This window comes from Amphibalanus amphitrite, unplaced genomic scaffold, assembly GCF_019059575.1.
Source record: "Amphibalanus amphitrite isolate SeventyFive unplaced genomic scaffold, NRLGWU_Aamphi_draft 002398F_arrow, whole genome shotgun sequence".
NCBI classification, from domain to species: domain Eukaryota; kingdom Metazoa; phylum Arthropoda; class Thecostraca; order Balanomorpha; family Balanidae; genus Amphibalanus; species Amphibalanus amphitrite.
This window is the reverse complement of record NW_024883846.1, coordinates 4,312-21,320: the sequence shown is the minus strand read 5'-3', so window position 1 is coordinate 21,320 and position 17,009 is coordinate 4,312. Positions and strand designations below refer to the sequence as shown.

General features: G+C 47.4%; 1 protein-coding gene and 1 pseudogene across 3 annotated transcripts; both read right to left on the bottom strand.

Moving 5' to 3' along the window:
* Window positions 1-6,441: 6,441 nt before the first annotated feature.
* LOC122376915 (ubiquitin-conjugating enzyme E2-24 kDa-like) lies at window positions 6,442-12,744 on the bottom strand. Of its 3 annotated transcripts, XM_043356901.1 has the most exons (6): window positions 12,606-12,738; window positions 11,972-11,976; window positions 10,653-10,812; window positions 10,028-10,211; window positions 9,560-9,707; window positions 6,442-6,576 (listed from the first exon to the last, which is right to left on the bottom strand). In XM_043356901.1, exons 3-6 carry the CDS (start codon window positions 10,805-10,807, stop codon window positions 6,479-6,481), a joined length of 585 nt encoding a protein of 194 aa, XP_043212836.1. In that variant the 5' UTR covers window positions 10,808-10,812; window positions 11,972-11,976; window positions 12,606-12,738; the 3' UTR covers window positions 6,442-6,478. The 3 variants fall into 3 exon arrangements, with proteins under 3 accessions (XP_043212836.1, XP_043212835.1, XP_043212837.1); XM_043356900.1 differs by lacking the exon at window positions 11,972-11,976 and having other exon boundaries at window positions 10,653-10,810; window positions 12,606-12,744; XM_043356902.1 differs by lacking the exons at window positions 11,972-11,976; window positions 12,606-12,738 and adding an exon at window positions 12,483-12,501 and having other exon boundaries at window positions 10,653-10,810.
* A 983-nt stretch (window positions 12,745-13,727) lies between these two features.
* Window positions 13,728-17,009, bottom strand: LOC122376917 (annotated as a pseudogene).

Below are 17,009 nucleotides of genomic sequence, written 5' to 3'. Positions count from 1 at the left end.
GGGCTGCTTCCAGGACCTTCCTTGTACCTTTCTTTATATTGTTTTCTAATATCTTCGTACCGTCCCAGTCAGGTAAGTGGTTATACTTTTCTATATGCAGTACTATTGCATTTGATGTTCGGTGAAATTTTACATCGCTTCTGTGTTCCTTCAAACGAACTTCCACCCCTCTTCCCGTCTCCCCAACGTACGTTCTTTGGCACCCTTTGCATGGTATTTCGTAAACTACACTTTTTTCATCGCTGGTATCTTTTTTGGTTTCATGGTGCTTGACTAAATCTTGAGTTTTCTTTCCTGTTACTGTAGCTACTTTGATATCTGACTTTTCAAGTGCTCTTACTATGATATCAATATTTTTCGAATTTGGGACCGAAATCCATCTCTTTCTTTTGTTGGCTTTTCTTCTCGTGTCATCTTCGTGTGCTTTGTTCGCACGTTGTTCGTCTCTTCTGTTGGCATCGTCGCCGTTTGCTTGGTTCGCGCGTCGTTCGTGTCTTCTGTCGGTCTCATCTCCGTGTGCTTGGTTCGTACGTTGTTCGAGTCTTCTGTTGGTGTCATCGTTTTGCGCTTGGTTCGTATCTTGTTCGTTTCTTCTGTTTTGTTCGTTTCTTCGATTTTTGATTTTTTCGGCTTTTTCTTTTTGTTTGATTAAAAATCCTCTGGGATATTTCAGTTTTTCGAACGAAGTATAAATATGATTGAACTCTTCCTGAATGAATTCATCGCTGCAGATTCTTAGCGCTCTGAGAAAGAAACCGATAACTATTCCGCTTTTCGTCCTTTGACTGTGTGCTGAGTAAAAGTGCACATAATCCTCTTTGTTTGTCGGTTTTCTGTGGACTTTGAATTTGAAGCCTGAGGCTGATTTTACGATGCATGTATCTAAAAACGCCATCTTTTCTTCTTGTTCTTCTTCAACTGTAAATTGTATGTTTGGATGAACAGCATTCAGTTTGTTCAGCGTTTCAGAAATGTCAGTTTCTTTCGGAATGATTGCTAGTACGTCGTCTACGTATCTAAGCCAAGTAGAGTCGTCACCAATAATTTTGAGAAAATGCTCTTCTTCGAGTACTTCCATAAAAAGACATGCTGCTACTGGGCTTAATGGGGACCCCATTGCAAGCCCACTGTGTTGGACGTATTCATTTCCGTATGAATACGTCCAACACAGTGGGCTTGCAATGGGGTCCCCATTAAGCCCAGTAGCAGCATGTCTTTTTATGGAAATACTCGAAGAAGAGCATTTTCTCAAAATTATTGGTGACGACTCTACTTGGCTTAGATACGTAGACGACGTACTAGCAATCATTCCGAAAGAAACTGACATTTCTGAAACGCTGAACAAACTGAATGCTGTTCATCCAAACATACAATTTACAGTTGAAGAAGAACAAGAAGAAAAGATGGCGTTTTTAGATACATGCATCGTAAAATCAGCCTCAGGCTTCAAATTCAAAGTCCACAGAAAACCGACAAACAAAGAGGATTATGTGCACTTTTACTCAGCACACAGTCAAAGGACGAAAAGCGGAATAGTTATCGGTTTCTTTCTCAGAGCGCTAAGAATCTGCAGCGATGAATTCATTCAGGAAGAGTTCAATCATATTTATACTTCGTTCGAAAAACTGAAATATCCCAGAGGATTTTTAATCAAACAAAAAAAAAGCCGAAAAAAACAAAACGAAAGACAGAAGAAACGAACAAACAGAGAAGAAACGAACAAGATACGAACCAAGCGCAAAACGATGACACCAACAGAAGACTCGAACAACGTACGAACCAAGCACACGGAGATGAGACCGACAGAAGACACGAACGACGCGCGAACCAAGCAAACGGCGACGATGCCAACAGAAGAGACGAACAACGTGCGAACAAAGCACACGAAGATGACACGAGAAGAAAAGCCAACAAAAGAAAGAGATGGATTTCGGTCCCAAATTCGAAAAATATTGATATCATAGTAAGAGCACTTGAAAAGTCAGATATCAAAGTAGCTACAGTAACAGGAAAGAAAACTCAAGATTTAGTCAAGCACCATGAAACCAAAAAAGATACCAGCGATGAAAAAAGTGTAGTTTACGAAATACCATGCAAAGGGTGCCAAAGAACGTACGTTGGGGAGACGGGAAGAGGGGTGGAAGTTCGTTGAAGGAACACAGAAGCGATGTAAAATTTCACCGAACATCAAATGCAATAGTACTGCATATAGAAAAGTATAACCACTTACCTGACTGGGACGGTACGAAGATATTAGAAAACAATATAAAAAAGGTACAAGGGGTCCTGGAAGCAGCCCACATCATCACACGTGATACGTTTAACAGTAGGAGCGGATTTCACATGGTCGTCAATGGCAGCAAAATCGGTGGTAGACCAGCAGAAAAAAAACACGCGGCTGATTAATTTCAAAGAATTTTTAGACGGTTACAGCGATTGGTATACTCATTTGCACAGTGATCAAGGTTCCATGAACCGAAAGCTTTGTGTCTTTTGAATATATTTGAATGCATTTGTAATAATTTGGTTTTTATTTACATCATCATCCAGCAAGGTCATGCATTACCGGGACCGGAAGGGAATTTCCGGTGTTGGGGGCGCATTATCGGCATTATCGGCATTGAAAGGGCCGGTAGCAGTCCCGAGCTCAGGGTGACCACTCAGTTGGGAGCTAATATCACCGATAATTATTGTCAGGTGTTGACGGTAATCACAGATGGATGGCACCCAGTGGTCACAGGTGGTGATCGGTCTGTTGCGGTCAGCTTGCTCACCACCAGATAGGTGAGACGAAGTTACCCAACCAGTTGGTTTGTCGGTGTTGCCCTAAGGAAATCCCGCACAAGAACTAAGCTGGAACAAGCCCAGTGAGCACTGAGCATTACCTCCCCAGACTACAACGATACAAACCACTGGGCACCGGCGCGACGGTCTCAACGAACCTTTTATGCCAATGATCATAAAGTAGAAGCATTCCAGATACCAGCGGAGCACTACAAAATGATCTACTCCATAACGCATAGCCCGTATGCTGGCCAGCGCTCACTGAAAGGCAGTCGGCATTCGCGGAAATAAGTTTTCGTAGCATTACAAGGGCGAAAATTAGTGAAATAATGAGTACTTAGCCTGCTCCCTGGGCCATTGATTTGTGGTTAGCGGTGGCTGTAACAACACTTAGGCTGTTAACAATGCTAATTACATCTTAAGAATAGCAATCGAGTAGGTACCAAATGTCATGCATAAATGGACCGCTTCTGAATGAGTAACAAGAACTGATCAATAGGTATTTCATTGCTGCAACAAAAGCTTAACGCCTTAACTGGCTCCAAAGCGTCGCCATTTATCTGGATTTCCTTTCTAATCACAGCCGAGAATCGGATAACGGAAAAACAGGAAGTTGGATTCGCCAGCTAATTCCAGAGGACCAGTTTTGCCAGCGAGTGTTCTGCCGCGACTGGCGGGAATCGTCTGTATATGGCCAAACGGTCGACCGAACTAACCAACATACCTGCCGGACGCACCCCCATTCGTCTCTGAATGTGTTCTCGTCCTCCTAAGCAGGCATGCAGCATGCTAGGATTAGGGGAGAGGACTTCATACAGCCCAAGCGAGCGGGGGCGACCTGTAGAGGCGTTGGAAGGGGCATTCAGTACTCACGTCAAAGTACGCCATGTCCGACTCGCCGTCCTCCAGCTGGGACACGGGCGCGTACTTGTCGCCTCTGGACCACATCGGCACTTGTCTCGGCTCCCCGGGCTCGGCAGCCCACCGGTCTGACCGGGCAGCGGCCCCTCAGTCGGACATTGCGGCAATCGCGCGGCCGGCAGTGGCACGCGACCGCCTCTCACCGGCGCGGCGCTCGCCGCAGATCGTCTCACAACACTCAGCCTGCTCGCGTCAGCACGATCCACCACAGCAGCGAAACACCAGCTGAACACACTGCTGAAACACCTGTTGACGCTGAATTCTCTTCAGCACGTGCTCTGATGACCAGCGCTCCACCGGCGTCAACCCCACTTGCAGCTCCCGAGCAGCGACTGAGCCCGCGCCGCGCTGCGGCCGGTGCGGTGACGTCATTGTGTTACGTCACAGGTGGGCAGGACAAGGTCAGCGGCCGGTGCCGGTGGAAGGGGCCGGTCGGTCGCCACCGTATTCCCGCAACCACAGTATTCCTGTATTCCATTAGCTGTCAGATGAGAGCAGTGTTTATGCGGGGTCAAAGTCCACGGGAAATTCCACGATGTGGCCAGAAACTCAGAAATTTGGTCAGACCTTGCAGCTCGAACAAGGTGCAGAACTGTAGAGCGATGCCCAACACATCGCCCTCCCATCCTTTTCACCCCTTTCAGTCCCCTTGTCCCTCCCATCCCTCCGAGCTGTTCATCCCTTCCATCGCCCTCAGAGGGCCCCTCAACAGTCTCCCTCACGGGTCCGGGGTCACCCTCACCGTCCAATCATCCCTTGACCCTTCCATCCCTCTCAGGTCTTCCAAGGGTTCTTCCTCCACTTTCCCTCATGCTTACTTTCTATCCCAGCACCCCTCCCATCCATAGCCTCTTCCACTCATCCATCCGGTATACAGGGCCTTGATCCATCCATTCCATCCACCCATCACTGGGTGCCAAGAGCCGGCATTGCAGCCACTGAAAGTCGCTTAATAAAGAAAAAAAGTAAAAACAAAGTTCAGTGTTACCGTTGTTTTTGCCCACAGACTGGATGAATGAAACTGCCCAAATTATAATTACGTGACAATTCGACTACACACTTGTGAAGTCCATGCCCCCTGGATTTTCTGTTGTTGACGACGTCATTGGAAGACCGGCGTCCAAAAAACCAGACCCGGAATATATACAACTTCAGACAACGGGTATATAGAGTGAAGTTCGATCACCGCCATAGTGGTGTGTTTGGAACCGTAAACTGCCGAAGCAGTGGATGATTGGGGCTCATTGTCCAGGGGCCCCAGGCACCGTCAAGTGTCGATACTCCATAATGTGTTGCATTGCACTATATAGTGTATGTATAATGTATGTACCCAGTAGCGAAGCACAATGTTTGATAATGCCGCTCTCATTTCCCAATGAGCAGCCTCCCGTTATTCGGGGTTCCTTTCTATTCAGTCCCAAATATTGTTGCTATCACGCGAACCAGTTATTCCTGCACCCACATTCCACAGCCGCCAAATAAAATAGGCACCGTTCATCCACATAACAACCGTAACGTCACAGTCGAGCATACCACGTAAAGATGGTGACGTCACGGGCGCGCCCTCAGACTGGCGTGACGTTACGTCAGCGTCATGGGTATGCCGGGAGATAAGTGGTACACTAACCATGCCTGTTTATTTATCGAATGTTCCAGACCATTGCAGAAAGTCTCGTCCAAACTGTGTTTCAACACAATCGCATATCCTCAGCTGGCTTGAAAATCGTCTGTCGTGAGACAGACATGCAAGTAAAACAGCCTTGCACTGGAATTGAGATAGCCGAGTAGGGTACCGTTTACTTATCGGGCACAAAGGGGAAACTCAGAGGAACCAATTTGTCATTTTCTATTGTAGTGACGCTTTGCTCACCAGTCACTGTCACTATATTCTACGAAAACACAGTCAGCCCGTTTCGTACTTCCTCTATCCCCATCCGTCCTCTTGCAGCTGGCTTTCCTCACAACCTTCCCACGCCCACACCTACCTCCCTCTCAAGTCTCACGCCGTCTCAGATTCCCATTTATTTCCGCCCGCCCATCCAGCGAGCAGTCTTCAATCTGAAAAACAGTACGTTACGGAATGAGATGTGGAAGCATGTACGCCACTGACACTCGTCCTCTCTCGCACATCGCCGGCCGCCCGTGTCACGGACGGGGTCGGGCGGACCGAGCAGCCCACCCAGCCGGCCTTAGAACTCGGCTATAAATGAAGTCGCACGTATACCGCAAACGTTGGGCTAGATAAACACCAATGCGTGTTCCTGACCACTGAACCGGCGGGAAAGAACGTCCAAACGGAGCGACGCTCTGTACTAAATACAGATCGACACGCTCCGACCTGGAGACGGTGTCTAGGGGCAGTCCCCCGCCCCACGTCCCCAAACACCGTCAGTGGCCACGGAACGGTATCCGGGTCACGCGCACGAACTCACAATCAGCCACACCGTATACACACGCGCGCCCGAGCACACACAGACATACACACACCTGAGCCGCGAACAGACGGCGGCCGCCGAGCCGACGTCTCCGTCCCGCGCACACCGCGCCGCGTCACGCCGCCAACGCGCGCTCTTGTCACCTGGCGGCGGCGGCGGCGGCTAACTGAAGAACGTCCGAGGTAAGGGAACAACACAGGATATGAACGAGCTACACGGCGCACACGCTACACTACAGAGGGGCGCGGCTCGGCGCGACTCACGGTCCCTGCGCGTCCGAGCCGACGCGCTCAGTCATTTTGATGCTGCACCACATAGCCAGTAGCCGGACGGCCACATCACGTGGCGTATCGCTGCGTCCACTGGCGCGCCACTCTGTCGTGTTCCTCGCGGTTCTGCAGGTATTGAGTGGCGATACTGCCCACCAGAGGGTCGGCTGTGGACAGATGAGTCCGGCGGAGACGTCAGAGACGGTGGAAGACGAACGGCGGCTGGTGGAGACGAGGGACGACGGCAGGACGTGGAGGCAGGTGGTAGATGGTGACGAAGATGCGAGCGGAAACGATGGCAGAAGGTGCTGCGGATGTGGCACGACCGGATGTGGAAGAGACAATGAAGTCGGCAGCGGGCGAGGTCATCAGTTTTGGACTGGATCTCAGGCGATGTGACGCGGCAGTGGCTCTCACACGGATGGCAGAAACGGCGAGCCGCGAGAGCCATCCAGGAGATGGAGGCTAGATACTGATCCATCGGAAAACTACGTGGTGCACTCCAGAAGTTTTGAGACTTTTTCAGTAGAGACAGTTGTCTGTTTCAGAGAAGCATGAAACTTGTATGACTCTCGAAATGGAACCCGAGTCCAATGCACCTGCTTTAGCGCTCCTGTCACTGCCTGAAGGCCTGCTGATAGGCCTTCAAAGTGAAGGTGCCCAGGGCCTCTGTCACAGCCTCACTCATCTCCTCCACATCCTCCGAAAGACGGCCCCTGAGTTTCCCTGTCAGGGGGAACATCCAGAAGCCAGGGGGCCAGATCAGGACTGTGGGAAGGGATACGGACGGTTTTGACGCACATCTGTGTCAGATAGTTCGTCTCCATGGTGGACTTGTGGGTGTGTGCGCTGTCCTGGTGCAGGAGCCCCTGGCCAGAGTTGAAGAGTTCCGACCTTTTGCGGCGAAATCTTTTCTCAACCTCAGAACCTTCACGAATCATTCCTTGTTGACAATCTGGCCGTGTAGGGGACCCAGGTTATGAAGTTTTTGCCTTTTTGTTCTAAGTAAGGGATTAATTTGAGCTTCCCAGGGGACCTGCGCTGTCTGTCTTTATTGGGTCTGAATGAGTCAGTATGTTTTCATTGGACCTTTTGTCTCTTGGTCTCATGATGGTAAAAATACATCCAGCTTTCGTCTCAAGTCACTTGAGAGCCAATTTGCTATGTTTCTCGGGCATTTTTGCCAAGCTAATCCCAAAATTTTATTGTACAGCGACCCTCCAAGTTGTCTTCACATGAACAACCTGACTGTACTCTACACTGGTCACTGTGACAAGCCGCGTGCGACTTGCCATGTTCAGGGTGACGCCGTTGCCGTCTTTTGCAACGTAGAAAAACAAAATTACGCAAGTACGTTTATAACAACTGTGGTAAGGACTTGTGAAAACAACAAGTATCTAGCACTGTTCATATGGAATTTACGAGGCCAGTCTCAAAACTTCTGGAGTTGACGACGTAAAAGGAAGCGAGGTTCGGAACTGGAAAATAGGGGCTGAGGCTCTCACGCCGGATTCGCCAATAAGCAGCTAACTTATCCCACCAATCGCGAGTGATCGGCAATAGGTGGGATCTGAACAGCACTTCGAGCCGAGACAATGTCCGAATCCTACGGTAAATGTAACGTCGAGCAGTGCTAGTGCCTACCAAATATTTGGGATCTGACGGGACCACATTGTTAATAGCAATCGATTGTTTAGACGTCATTTGCTCGGCAAAGTGTGGGACGGCACTTGGGTTAAAAACACATCACGATCAAATTAATAATCATAATTATGCCCACTTTTCTTTTACCACGATAGCTAGTAGCTAGTAGCTACCCATTTCCCCGACCTTATTGCCGAGTAACACCTCTCACACTCGTCAGCACGGTGTCAGCCACCCCACCCCATCGTCCCAGTCCCAGCGCCCCCCCCCCCCCTCCGCCGCCCTAAAGCTCACAGCCACGACCACGACGAGCGGGTCCACACCGACAGATGCGAGCCAATATAAACGACCCGGCGCCGAGCCCTGTTACACGACACGATGAGACAAAAGGAGGGCAACCGAACTTTTGAGATTACGTAAAAAGTGTCCAGTTCGAGTTCGAAATGGTTGTGTTGTTCAGTGACCATCAAACAAATAAATGAGCTTGAAACACCGACTTGGAAATACTATACTGGTCTTTGACAGCATGTAGTTAGCTGGAAATGTTGTAAAACTGCATACAATTCCTGATTATTGTTGCATGACCATAACTCTAACAAGGCATTGTATGCACCTATCCTGTCCGAGTCTCTCTCGGCACGGCACAGCGGCCAACGGAAACAGGCATTCAGTCTGTGTCATGACGACACCGAACATAACGTACTGAACACCCCCCCCCCCCGGACTGGGGACGTGGCCAGAGACGTCAGCCGTCGGGAGGGGGGGGGGGCTCCGATGCTGAGCTGGACCGACAGTGGGGCCACTCGGCTGTCAGTGGACGGACACAGTCGATGTTCCTCCGTCCCTTTCCCAGTAACACTAGTGAGGTGGGGGAACAGGGGGAGGGTACCCGTGGGACGCCTGGCTCGACAGGTGATATTCTGATTAGTGGGTCACCGGGGAGGGGTATATGTCAAATTACCGGTCGGCTGCCCAGCTGCCGACCTTGACGAATGCGAGCATAGCTGGAAATGAGCTTCTCTTTATCAGCTCTTCTCTCCAGTGAATTCCCACTCAGATGCCCATCAAGGGCAGCGGGGGAGGGGTAAATGTCACGGACGTCCAACATAGCCGTGTTGTGACGGCAAAAACTGTCACAGATAAGCTGAGAGTGCTAAATCCTGGTGTAAACAATGGAATAGCTTCCAAGTTCCTTCAGTCTCACAACAATGAACCATTTGTCCAACCATTTGTTCCACTATCAATATCATCACGACGGCGTAAATTGGCGTCCAGTTGAACGATTTCGATATTCCATAAATGAATTCGCACGTAACACTAAAATCAACTTGCCTAAGTCCATTAAAAAGCCATGCTTTCCGTACAAAGCACACACCTCTCCTCCCTCCCCTTCCCCCCCCCAGCCAACATCCTCACAGTCACACTGTGCTCTGTGGCGCCTACTCCACAATACCCACACACTGATCCCACCCCTCGCCGATCGCCCCGCCTGGCGGCACACCGTACCTGGATTGCAGTCGGTCAGCAGCGAGCAGATGGAAAGCAGCACCTTGGAGATGGTCAGCGCTGGCGACCAGTTGTCCTTCAGGATGTCCAAGCAGATGACGCCCTGACTGTTGATGTTGCAGTGGTAGATGCGCGTCTTGAATGTGACCTGAGAGACGGCACCACGGTCAGTTGCAAGGAACACTGGATTAGTGAAGTTCAGCCTTGATGGCCTCTCTTCTTCAACCGCAAACAGAGTCGCATACATACCAATCAATAATCACTGGCATAAATGTGTCCATACTCGTATAAAAAGCATCGTGGCATGTATTTTGATGAGATGAGTTGCATCACGTCATGTGTTTTGATGAGACGAGTCACTTATCCGAATTGATGCCGACTTATTCAAACAGAACTAGCATCCCCAGGGTTCACAATCACTCAGAAGTCAGAACCGAAATCCCCGTCTCCAGAAGGCTATCGGCGCACCTTTGGCGGTTTGAAGGGGTACTCTGACGAGAAGTGAATGTCGAGGAAGAAGACGCCTCCCTCGTACACAGAGCCCGGCGGCCCCAGGATGGTGGACACCCATTCGTACAGGTTGTCGCCCTTGGGCCCTGCACTACAGTTGGGCGGCGGGTCCAGTGTAATCTCCGCCAGCTCCTTCTGAATCCTGTGCGAGCAACAAGGAATAACATTCAGTGGGGCAATGAATTAGGGCACAGGACGTCAGCATTTCAAAACAGGCTGAGGCAAAGGACCATGATATGATTGAGCGAAAGCACCAAACAAAACACAAATGATTAAGTGCAGCAATCACAACATGCATAGTCCACAGAGCGAGAAATATAAAATCACAGTCAGCTAAAATCAGGGCAATATTAATGTGTAAGCAGGCAATGAATGAATGTATGAATGCATTGATGGATGAATGAATGAATGCATGAATCAGGGAATCATCTCAATGCCAACCAATGCACTAATTAGGTATCATAAAAATGATACATCTCAGTGCCTCAGAATCATCATTAATTCATATATTTTCGTTTGGCCTAAAGCCACACTCAAACCTTCCTGTTCAGTTAGAGTGCAGTAGGACCGCATAACTAATTACCTTTTGGCGCTGGTGCTGAGTGACTTTGAGGCCTTGGGGGTCAAGGTCTTGTTGTGCTTCTCCTCACTCTTGTTGTCGGTCTGCTGGCTTCCTTGGCTACTCCCATTGGACTCGCTCGCGCTAGATCCGGCCCCGGAGGCCGCGTTCGACGACATCCTCTGTAAAACAAAATTAATAGATATGGGTAGTACTAGTAAGAATGGCAAAAAATATCTGGGTATGGTATGGCATGATTCATAGAAAATTATACACATCAACAATTCTATTCAGCTCGATGAGCTGCGTCGAATGGTACCTACAAAAATATCAATTTCGAAAATTTGACACTTATGATGTTCTTGCTGGAAACTGTCGACATCATCATTACCATTGTATCCATTTCCAGTCAACCAGTAACCACACGCACACCCCATAGCATTACACTTTGTGAAAGTGGTCTTCTTAAATTTTCAAATAACAAAATGTTCTGCCTAAATTGACTGTAAATAATCTTACTTCACATTCTGTGAATTATCTGTGACACAACTCACAACTGGTCCTGATATGGCAAGCATTCTCTATGAAAAGTGTGTACTGACACAAATACAATATAGCACTAAATCTAAAAACTGAACATCATGAGCATTATTAATTATTTTAATTTCCACCATCATGCTATGAAAAAGCACAAAAAAAAATATAATAGAGGTATATTTGACAGAAAGAGACATGCAGCTTGTCATTGCATAGGTACAAAAGCCAAAAAGCTGCAAGACAAAATACACTGGTGATCTGATGACTATAAGATAATTTTTCATTGAAAATGGAAATTGATTGTCCAGTGATTCACTAGGTAGAGCATTGGACTCCTGGTGGTGAGTCACTTGTCACATTCACATTACACTCAAGTCACTCCGGCACCTGATATCAGACCCCTCGACAAGGATGGTCTGCAGTTGGTGGGAGTAGCCACAGCTAGCTGAAATCAATTGATTAGGACAGGCAGTGTCCTGCTTTGAATCTTACTTTGCCGTCCAAATTATCTTGTTATCCAGAATTGCACAATCAGACTGTAGGGATCAAGGCCTATTCAAAAAGGGCTGCTTAGCATGGGCTCTGGCTATATCAATCTGCTCATTCCTTTTTTGAGCTATACCTATCTGTAGAAAAATAAATGACATGAATTTTCATAATGACTAAATGGGAAATTTTGTCTTAACTTAATAACTACAACTAAATTTTTGCTAGATTAAATGATTACGATTAATGACACTTTTCAATAATATCTTCTAATGCCTCTGTAACATCCTAAGGACTCAGAAAGCCTGAGTCCTTCTCCACACCTCTAAAGCCCTCTTCCAAGCTGGACAGTTCTGCCTCGGCTCGGCAGTGCAATAATAAGCGCGATAGTGCATTCCCATGCAAATGCCATTCCCTGGCAGCTATTATCCTTCCTACTCTTTGAATTTCAATAGTCTTACTCTAAGTACAGAAAGATCCTAACCAGATAAAATAGACAGTTTTCAGCAAGATTCGGAGGAAGCATTCTGAGTGCCAGTGCAGCCAAACTAGGTACCTAAGTTATATGCCAACAAATCAAGCATGAATAAGAACTATCTGAAAATATTTTATGAATAAATATATTACTCAGGTGCCACTGAAATGTTGTAAGTTAGGATTCAAGCCAGAGGATCAAAAGAAACATGTGAATGCGTCATATTCGTCACACACGCTTATAATTGGTGACTAATGCATTTCAAGAACGCTGAAAATGTGCACCAAGCTTGAATGAAGAATCGTCTTTCAGAAAAATCAGCAGACCCTTGCCCAATACCTAGTTTATAACAATACCAAGGTCTAGGACCACGACAGAGCCGCCATTGCAATCCAACCGGAGCAAAACAAAGCGATCTTTGAATGCATGGAACTCGAAGCTGTGCTGTACCACGTTACCACAACTTTATGAATACGTACCCTCTTGAAAGACTCTCTTCTTCTCCGTATAAGTTTTTCTTGGGGCTACGCCTATAACAACGTAAAACCCCTCTAAATATAACACGGAACCACGCTCACAACAGCGCCCCGTGTGCTTTTTTGTCAATCACCGTGCAATCACCGCAAGCAGCGCCCCGGCGGCGGCGGCGGCGTTATTTTCGTATCACGGTAGTGCTACCAGATGCTGCCAGTAAAAGGAAACTCTTCATCCGCTCCGGAGCTGAGTAGTAAAGTAATCTTGCCGGAGCTCATTATCTCAAAATGGTATGGAGGAAATGAGCAATCTGCGAAATTACCGAATGCCAATAGAGCGTATTTTTTCGTTCATTGAATGGTACAATTGCACTTTCGAAGGCGGATTATCCGAACGTCTGGCGTCCATTCCCCGTCATCCTCAGCGCGAAGTCGAGCCTTCCATGCCTACACCTCCTGCAAAGGAATCTTGATGCCCATCTCGTATAAAAAGTGTTATACCGTTCCGTGCATATATCCTCAGGATACTGAAATCCTTCTCCACGCCGCAACCCCCCTCCGGGCTGGACAGGCAACTTCATCTCATGCCGGCTGCTCCCTTGGAGCGGCACCGCTGCTCCCGAGGGAGCGCACCCCGTAGCCGGGTGCAGTGAGTGCCTTGGGGCTGGGTGGCCTGTCCTCTGGACGGGCTCAGCCCCGGCGACTCACTAGGGTGCCTGCCCAGACCAATGTCTCCCCCTAATTCCTATCATCCTCCCGGCTCTGAAATGGTCTCATTAGACCGAAAGGGCCTAACCCAATAAAGAAGAAAAAGAAGAAAAGTGTTACATCTACTCTACTCTTGTCTACAAAAATGAATCTAGTGACAAATCGCTCCAAGCAATGGTTAGATGAGATGGTTTATATACTAGCCGTGGATAAGGCTGTTTCTAAAATGTAATGTATATCCACCTCACGCTTCAGAACAAACAGCCCCAAAAGAAATGTAGTAATGCCATTATGGCGGTCATACAAGGCATATTGATACTTGACTACGTTCAGTACATGAATATGTTCACTAGTGCCCCAATAAATAACCCTAAATTTGAGTTTCGTCGGATCAGCTTACTGCAAACTGCAAACGACTTGTCAAATTAGTTTACCTTTATCAATATGTTACAAATCCACAGACAGCATAATTTACGCGAGCGTCACAACAAAGTCGGCAAAATGGACACTGGTACGTGCCACGAGTACCGTGAGGACATATAGTGAGGTGGCGGATGTTAAATGACTGGTAAGAAATTAAGCGCAACGGAAACTCAACCAACAAAACTCGCAGAGAACTACGTCAAATGGTCAACAAAGAGTTATAAAATCTGTAACAGACTCCCCAATGCCTGAAAGCTATTATTTTTTATGACAATTTGATGCTGTATCGACCACCATCGCATACACGTGTTATCCAAACAATGACCATATGTTAACCACATGTTAGAGTCAACTGAACCTTTCAAATACACACCAACTGAACCTTTCACAAACGCACAAACGGCGCACAAACGCACTCCCAGGCAGCTTCCGACAGAGCAGCTCTCATTACAAACTCTGAGCGGTTAGACAGTCCAGTCTCACACAGACGGCAATGATTACTGGACACGAACACTGCCACTCGGTCACGCCTGCGCTCATCCCACACACAGTCTCAGTGGATCACCCTAACCCCACCCGCGGATGACAGCTCGATTGACGCCTAGTCTTCGTCCGGCTCCAGGTTGATGTTGTCGCCGAACTTGGCGTAGAGGTCGCGCTTCAGCAACGCCATCTCCTCCTTGAAGCGGCTGCCCTTGCTGTTCAGCTCCTCCATCTGCCGTGTCAGCTCGTCCTTCAGCGTCTCCAGCTTCGCCTGAGAAGCACGTGAGGGACGAGGGTGTCACGAAGTGGAGGTGGGTATCTCGCTCGACCGTGCAATGCATAGGAATGTCACAGTGGGAAGGTGGGCATAAATGCAAAACTGCAACTGATAAGTTTAAATGTCAACTTTGTTTTATTTTTATGAAACGATAAAATGCGTTTTTGTTTAAAGGAAATAGTTCACTTTCCTGAAATTAGTATTTTGCTATGGATTTATGTTTTGTTATGCTCAAAATGATCAGAAAATAAAACAAAACGTTTTTGTAAAAAGGATTATTTCTATATTTTAGTATAAGAAGAACTATATTCTATATAAAATAATGTTTGACGCGGAAGCTTATTACGCGTTGACCAATCATATTGCGTAGGACAAACCCATCGGCTGTAAGCAGCATTCTGATTGGCTGACGATGACGTGACTGCATTCCTCAGCAAGGCACGCATTCCTCTGCAAGGCACTCTTTTCGGAACGAAAAATGGAATATCTTCGTCTAGGGTGATCATTGGGCCGTAAAAGCTTCTGATTTGTGCTAGTCTCAGCGCAAGCAACACAACTGCTATTCCAGTTCCAAACCCCATGTTAAAAGTGAACTATTTCCTTTAAATTGATGACATTTCATAATTTCGTCAAATTTTCCACGTTTTTTATTTCCTTTTGACGAAATATATGCAATTGACCAATAGTCCTTATCTCCCTGCCTTCCGTCTGTCTGATCCTGCTGCCATGATTTCCATCGTTTTTTTCACCCTTGCATATTTCCGCTTCACCTTGGAGTTCTCGCCCTTCTTCTGTCCCTATCTTGGTCTCCTCGAGCGGCGTATGGAAGAAGACGTCATATTCTCCCCTATCTCCCCTGTCCCTATCTTGGTCTCCTCGAGTAGTACGGACGAAACCGTCATTTCCCACGCACCTGTACCCAGCCTTTCTAACTTATCTACCTTGGTCTCTTCGAGCGGCGTGTGGAAAAAGACGTCATCCTTCTATTCTACATATACTCCCTATCTAGTATCTACCTTGAGCTCGAGCGGCGTGTGGAAAAAGACGTCACATTCTCCCCCTATCCCCGTGTTCTATTTTGGTCTCCTCGAGCGGCGTATGGAAGCAGACATCTCCCCTTATCCTCATCTCTCTAATCTACCTTCGTCTCATCGAGACGTGTGGAAGAAGTTACCTTCCCATCGATATTTCTCTATAGGAACACCTTCACCCTTGTCTACCTTGGTTTCCTCGAGAGGCGTGTGGAAGAAGACGTCATTTCCCCTTATCCTCCTTTATTTCCCTTATCTACCTTGGTTTCCTCGAGCGGGGTGTGGAAGAAGACGTCATTTCCCCTTAATCCTTATCCTCCTTTATTTCCCTTATCTACCTTGGTTTCCTCGAGCGGGGTGTGGAAGAAGATAATATTTCCCCTATCCCTCCTACTCCACCTTGGTCTCTTCAAGCGTCGTGTCGAAGAAGACGTTATCTTCCCCATCCCATGTCCCCGATTTGCCTATTTTACCTTGGTCTCCTCGAGCGGCGTGGGGAAGGAGACGCTATCTTCCCCTATCTCCCATCTCCTCTGTCCCTACCTTGGTCTCCTCGAGCGGTGTGTGGAAGAAGACGTCCGCCACCATGAACGGCACCGGCTCCTCCTCGTCATCCACCATCAGCAGCTCGTCACTCGCGTCGTCCAGGTCTTCATCAGGTTCTGCAACAACCGCACATATATACGTGATGACGGAATGGATATGGGAACAGTTTAAAGATGAACAACCATAAAGGCAACAGCCACCTCCCGCCCAGCGCTGTGAGCTTCTGAAGCAAGACACGATTTGTTCAGGAGAATCGTATGGCCTCTCATCATTGATTCCAGCAAGATAATATGTGACTTCGATAAATGCGGAAGTTATTTATCTCAGATTAAGATACGTCCTGAGAAAGCAGGTCTAAATTAAATATGTCTCAAGACAATGCACACGATGCATACAGATCGAGATACGGATATCGGGAAATAAGTTGGAAAATGGTGCAGCTTAAACGAATGCGAATAGACGAGACAGTTCGTGAAGATATCGATCGATGATTGTTACGCAGTATGATAGTGTTAGCTGACTTGAAGGTGGATTTTAATTAGCGGTATATCCCTAAATCAACCCGACGCACATACATTGCACGCTGGAAAATAATGTCTAACCCTACAAATGTTCGGAACACAAATGGATGTCGGTATTTTTTTTTCATGAAGGAAGGATAATTGAGGTAGATGTCAGACAGGCGGCATCTTTAACAAGAGCTATCCAATATGCCGGGATAACAGGCAAATAGGCATCCTATATTATAGTCTAATAAGCCTGGCTAGACGACTTTTCACACCCTTTGTCTTTGATTTCATCCTGAAGGTCCTGCAGTTTGGCGTTGAGTCTCGCAAACTTGTTGATCTTGCTTTGGTCCTCACGTGTGACGTGTACATCACTGTCCTGAAAAAAAAAACAATGACACAAACGTAATGACCAATAAATGCACTCAGCAGGCAT

Bases quoted from the DNA above. Each gene is read 5' to 3' on its own strand.
- LOC122376915 (XM_043356900.1), bottom strand. From the start codon at position 10,807: ATGTCGTCGAACGCGGCCTCCGGGGCCGGATCTAGCGCGAGCGAGTCC. The intron at 10,212-10,652 runs GTAATTAGTTAT...TTGCTCGCACAG, and splicing joins CTCAGCACCAGCGCCAAAAG to GATTCAGAAGGAGCTGGCGG. The intron at 6,577-9,559 runs GTACGGTGTGCC...ATCTGTCCACAG, and splicing joins GCTGACCGACTGCAATCCAG to CCGACCCTCTGGTGGGCAGT.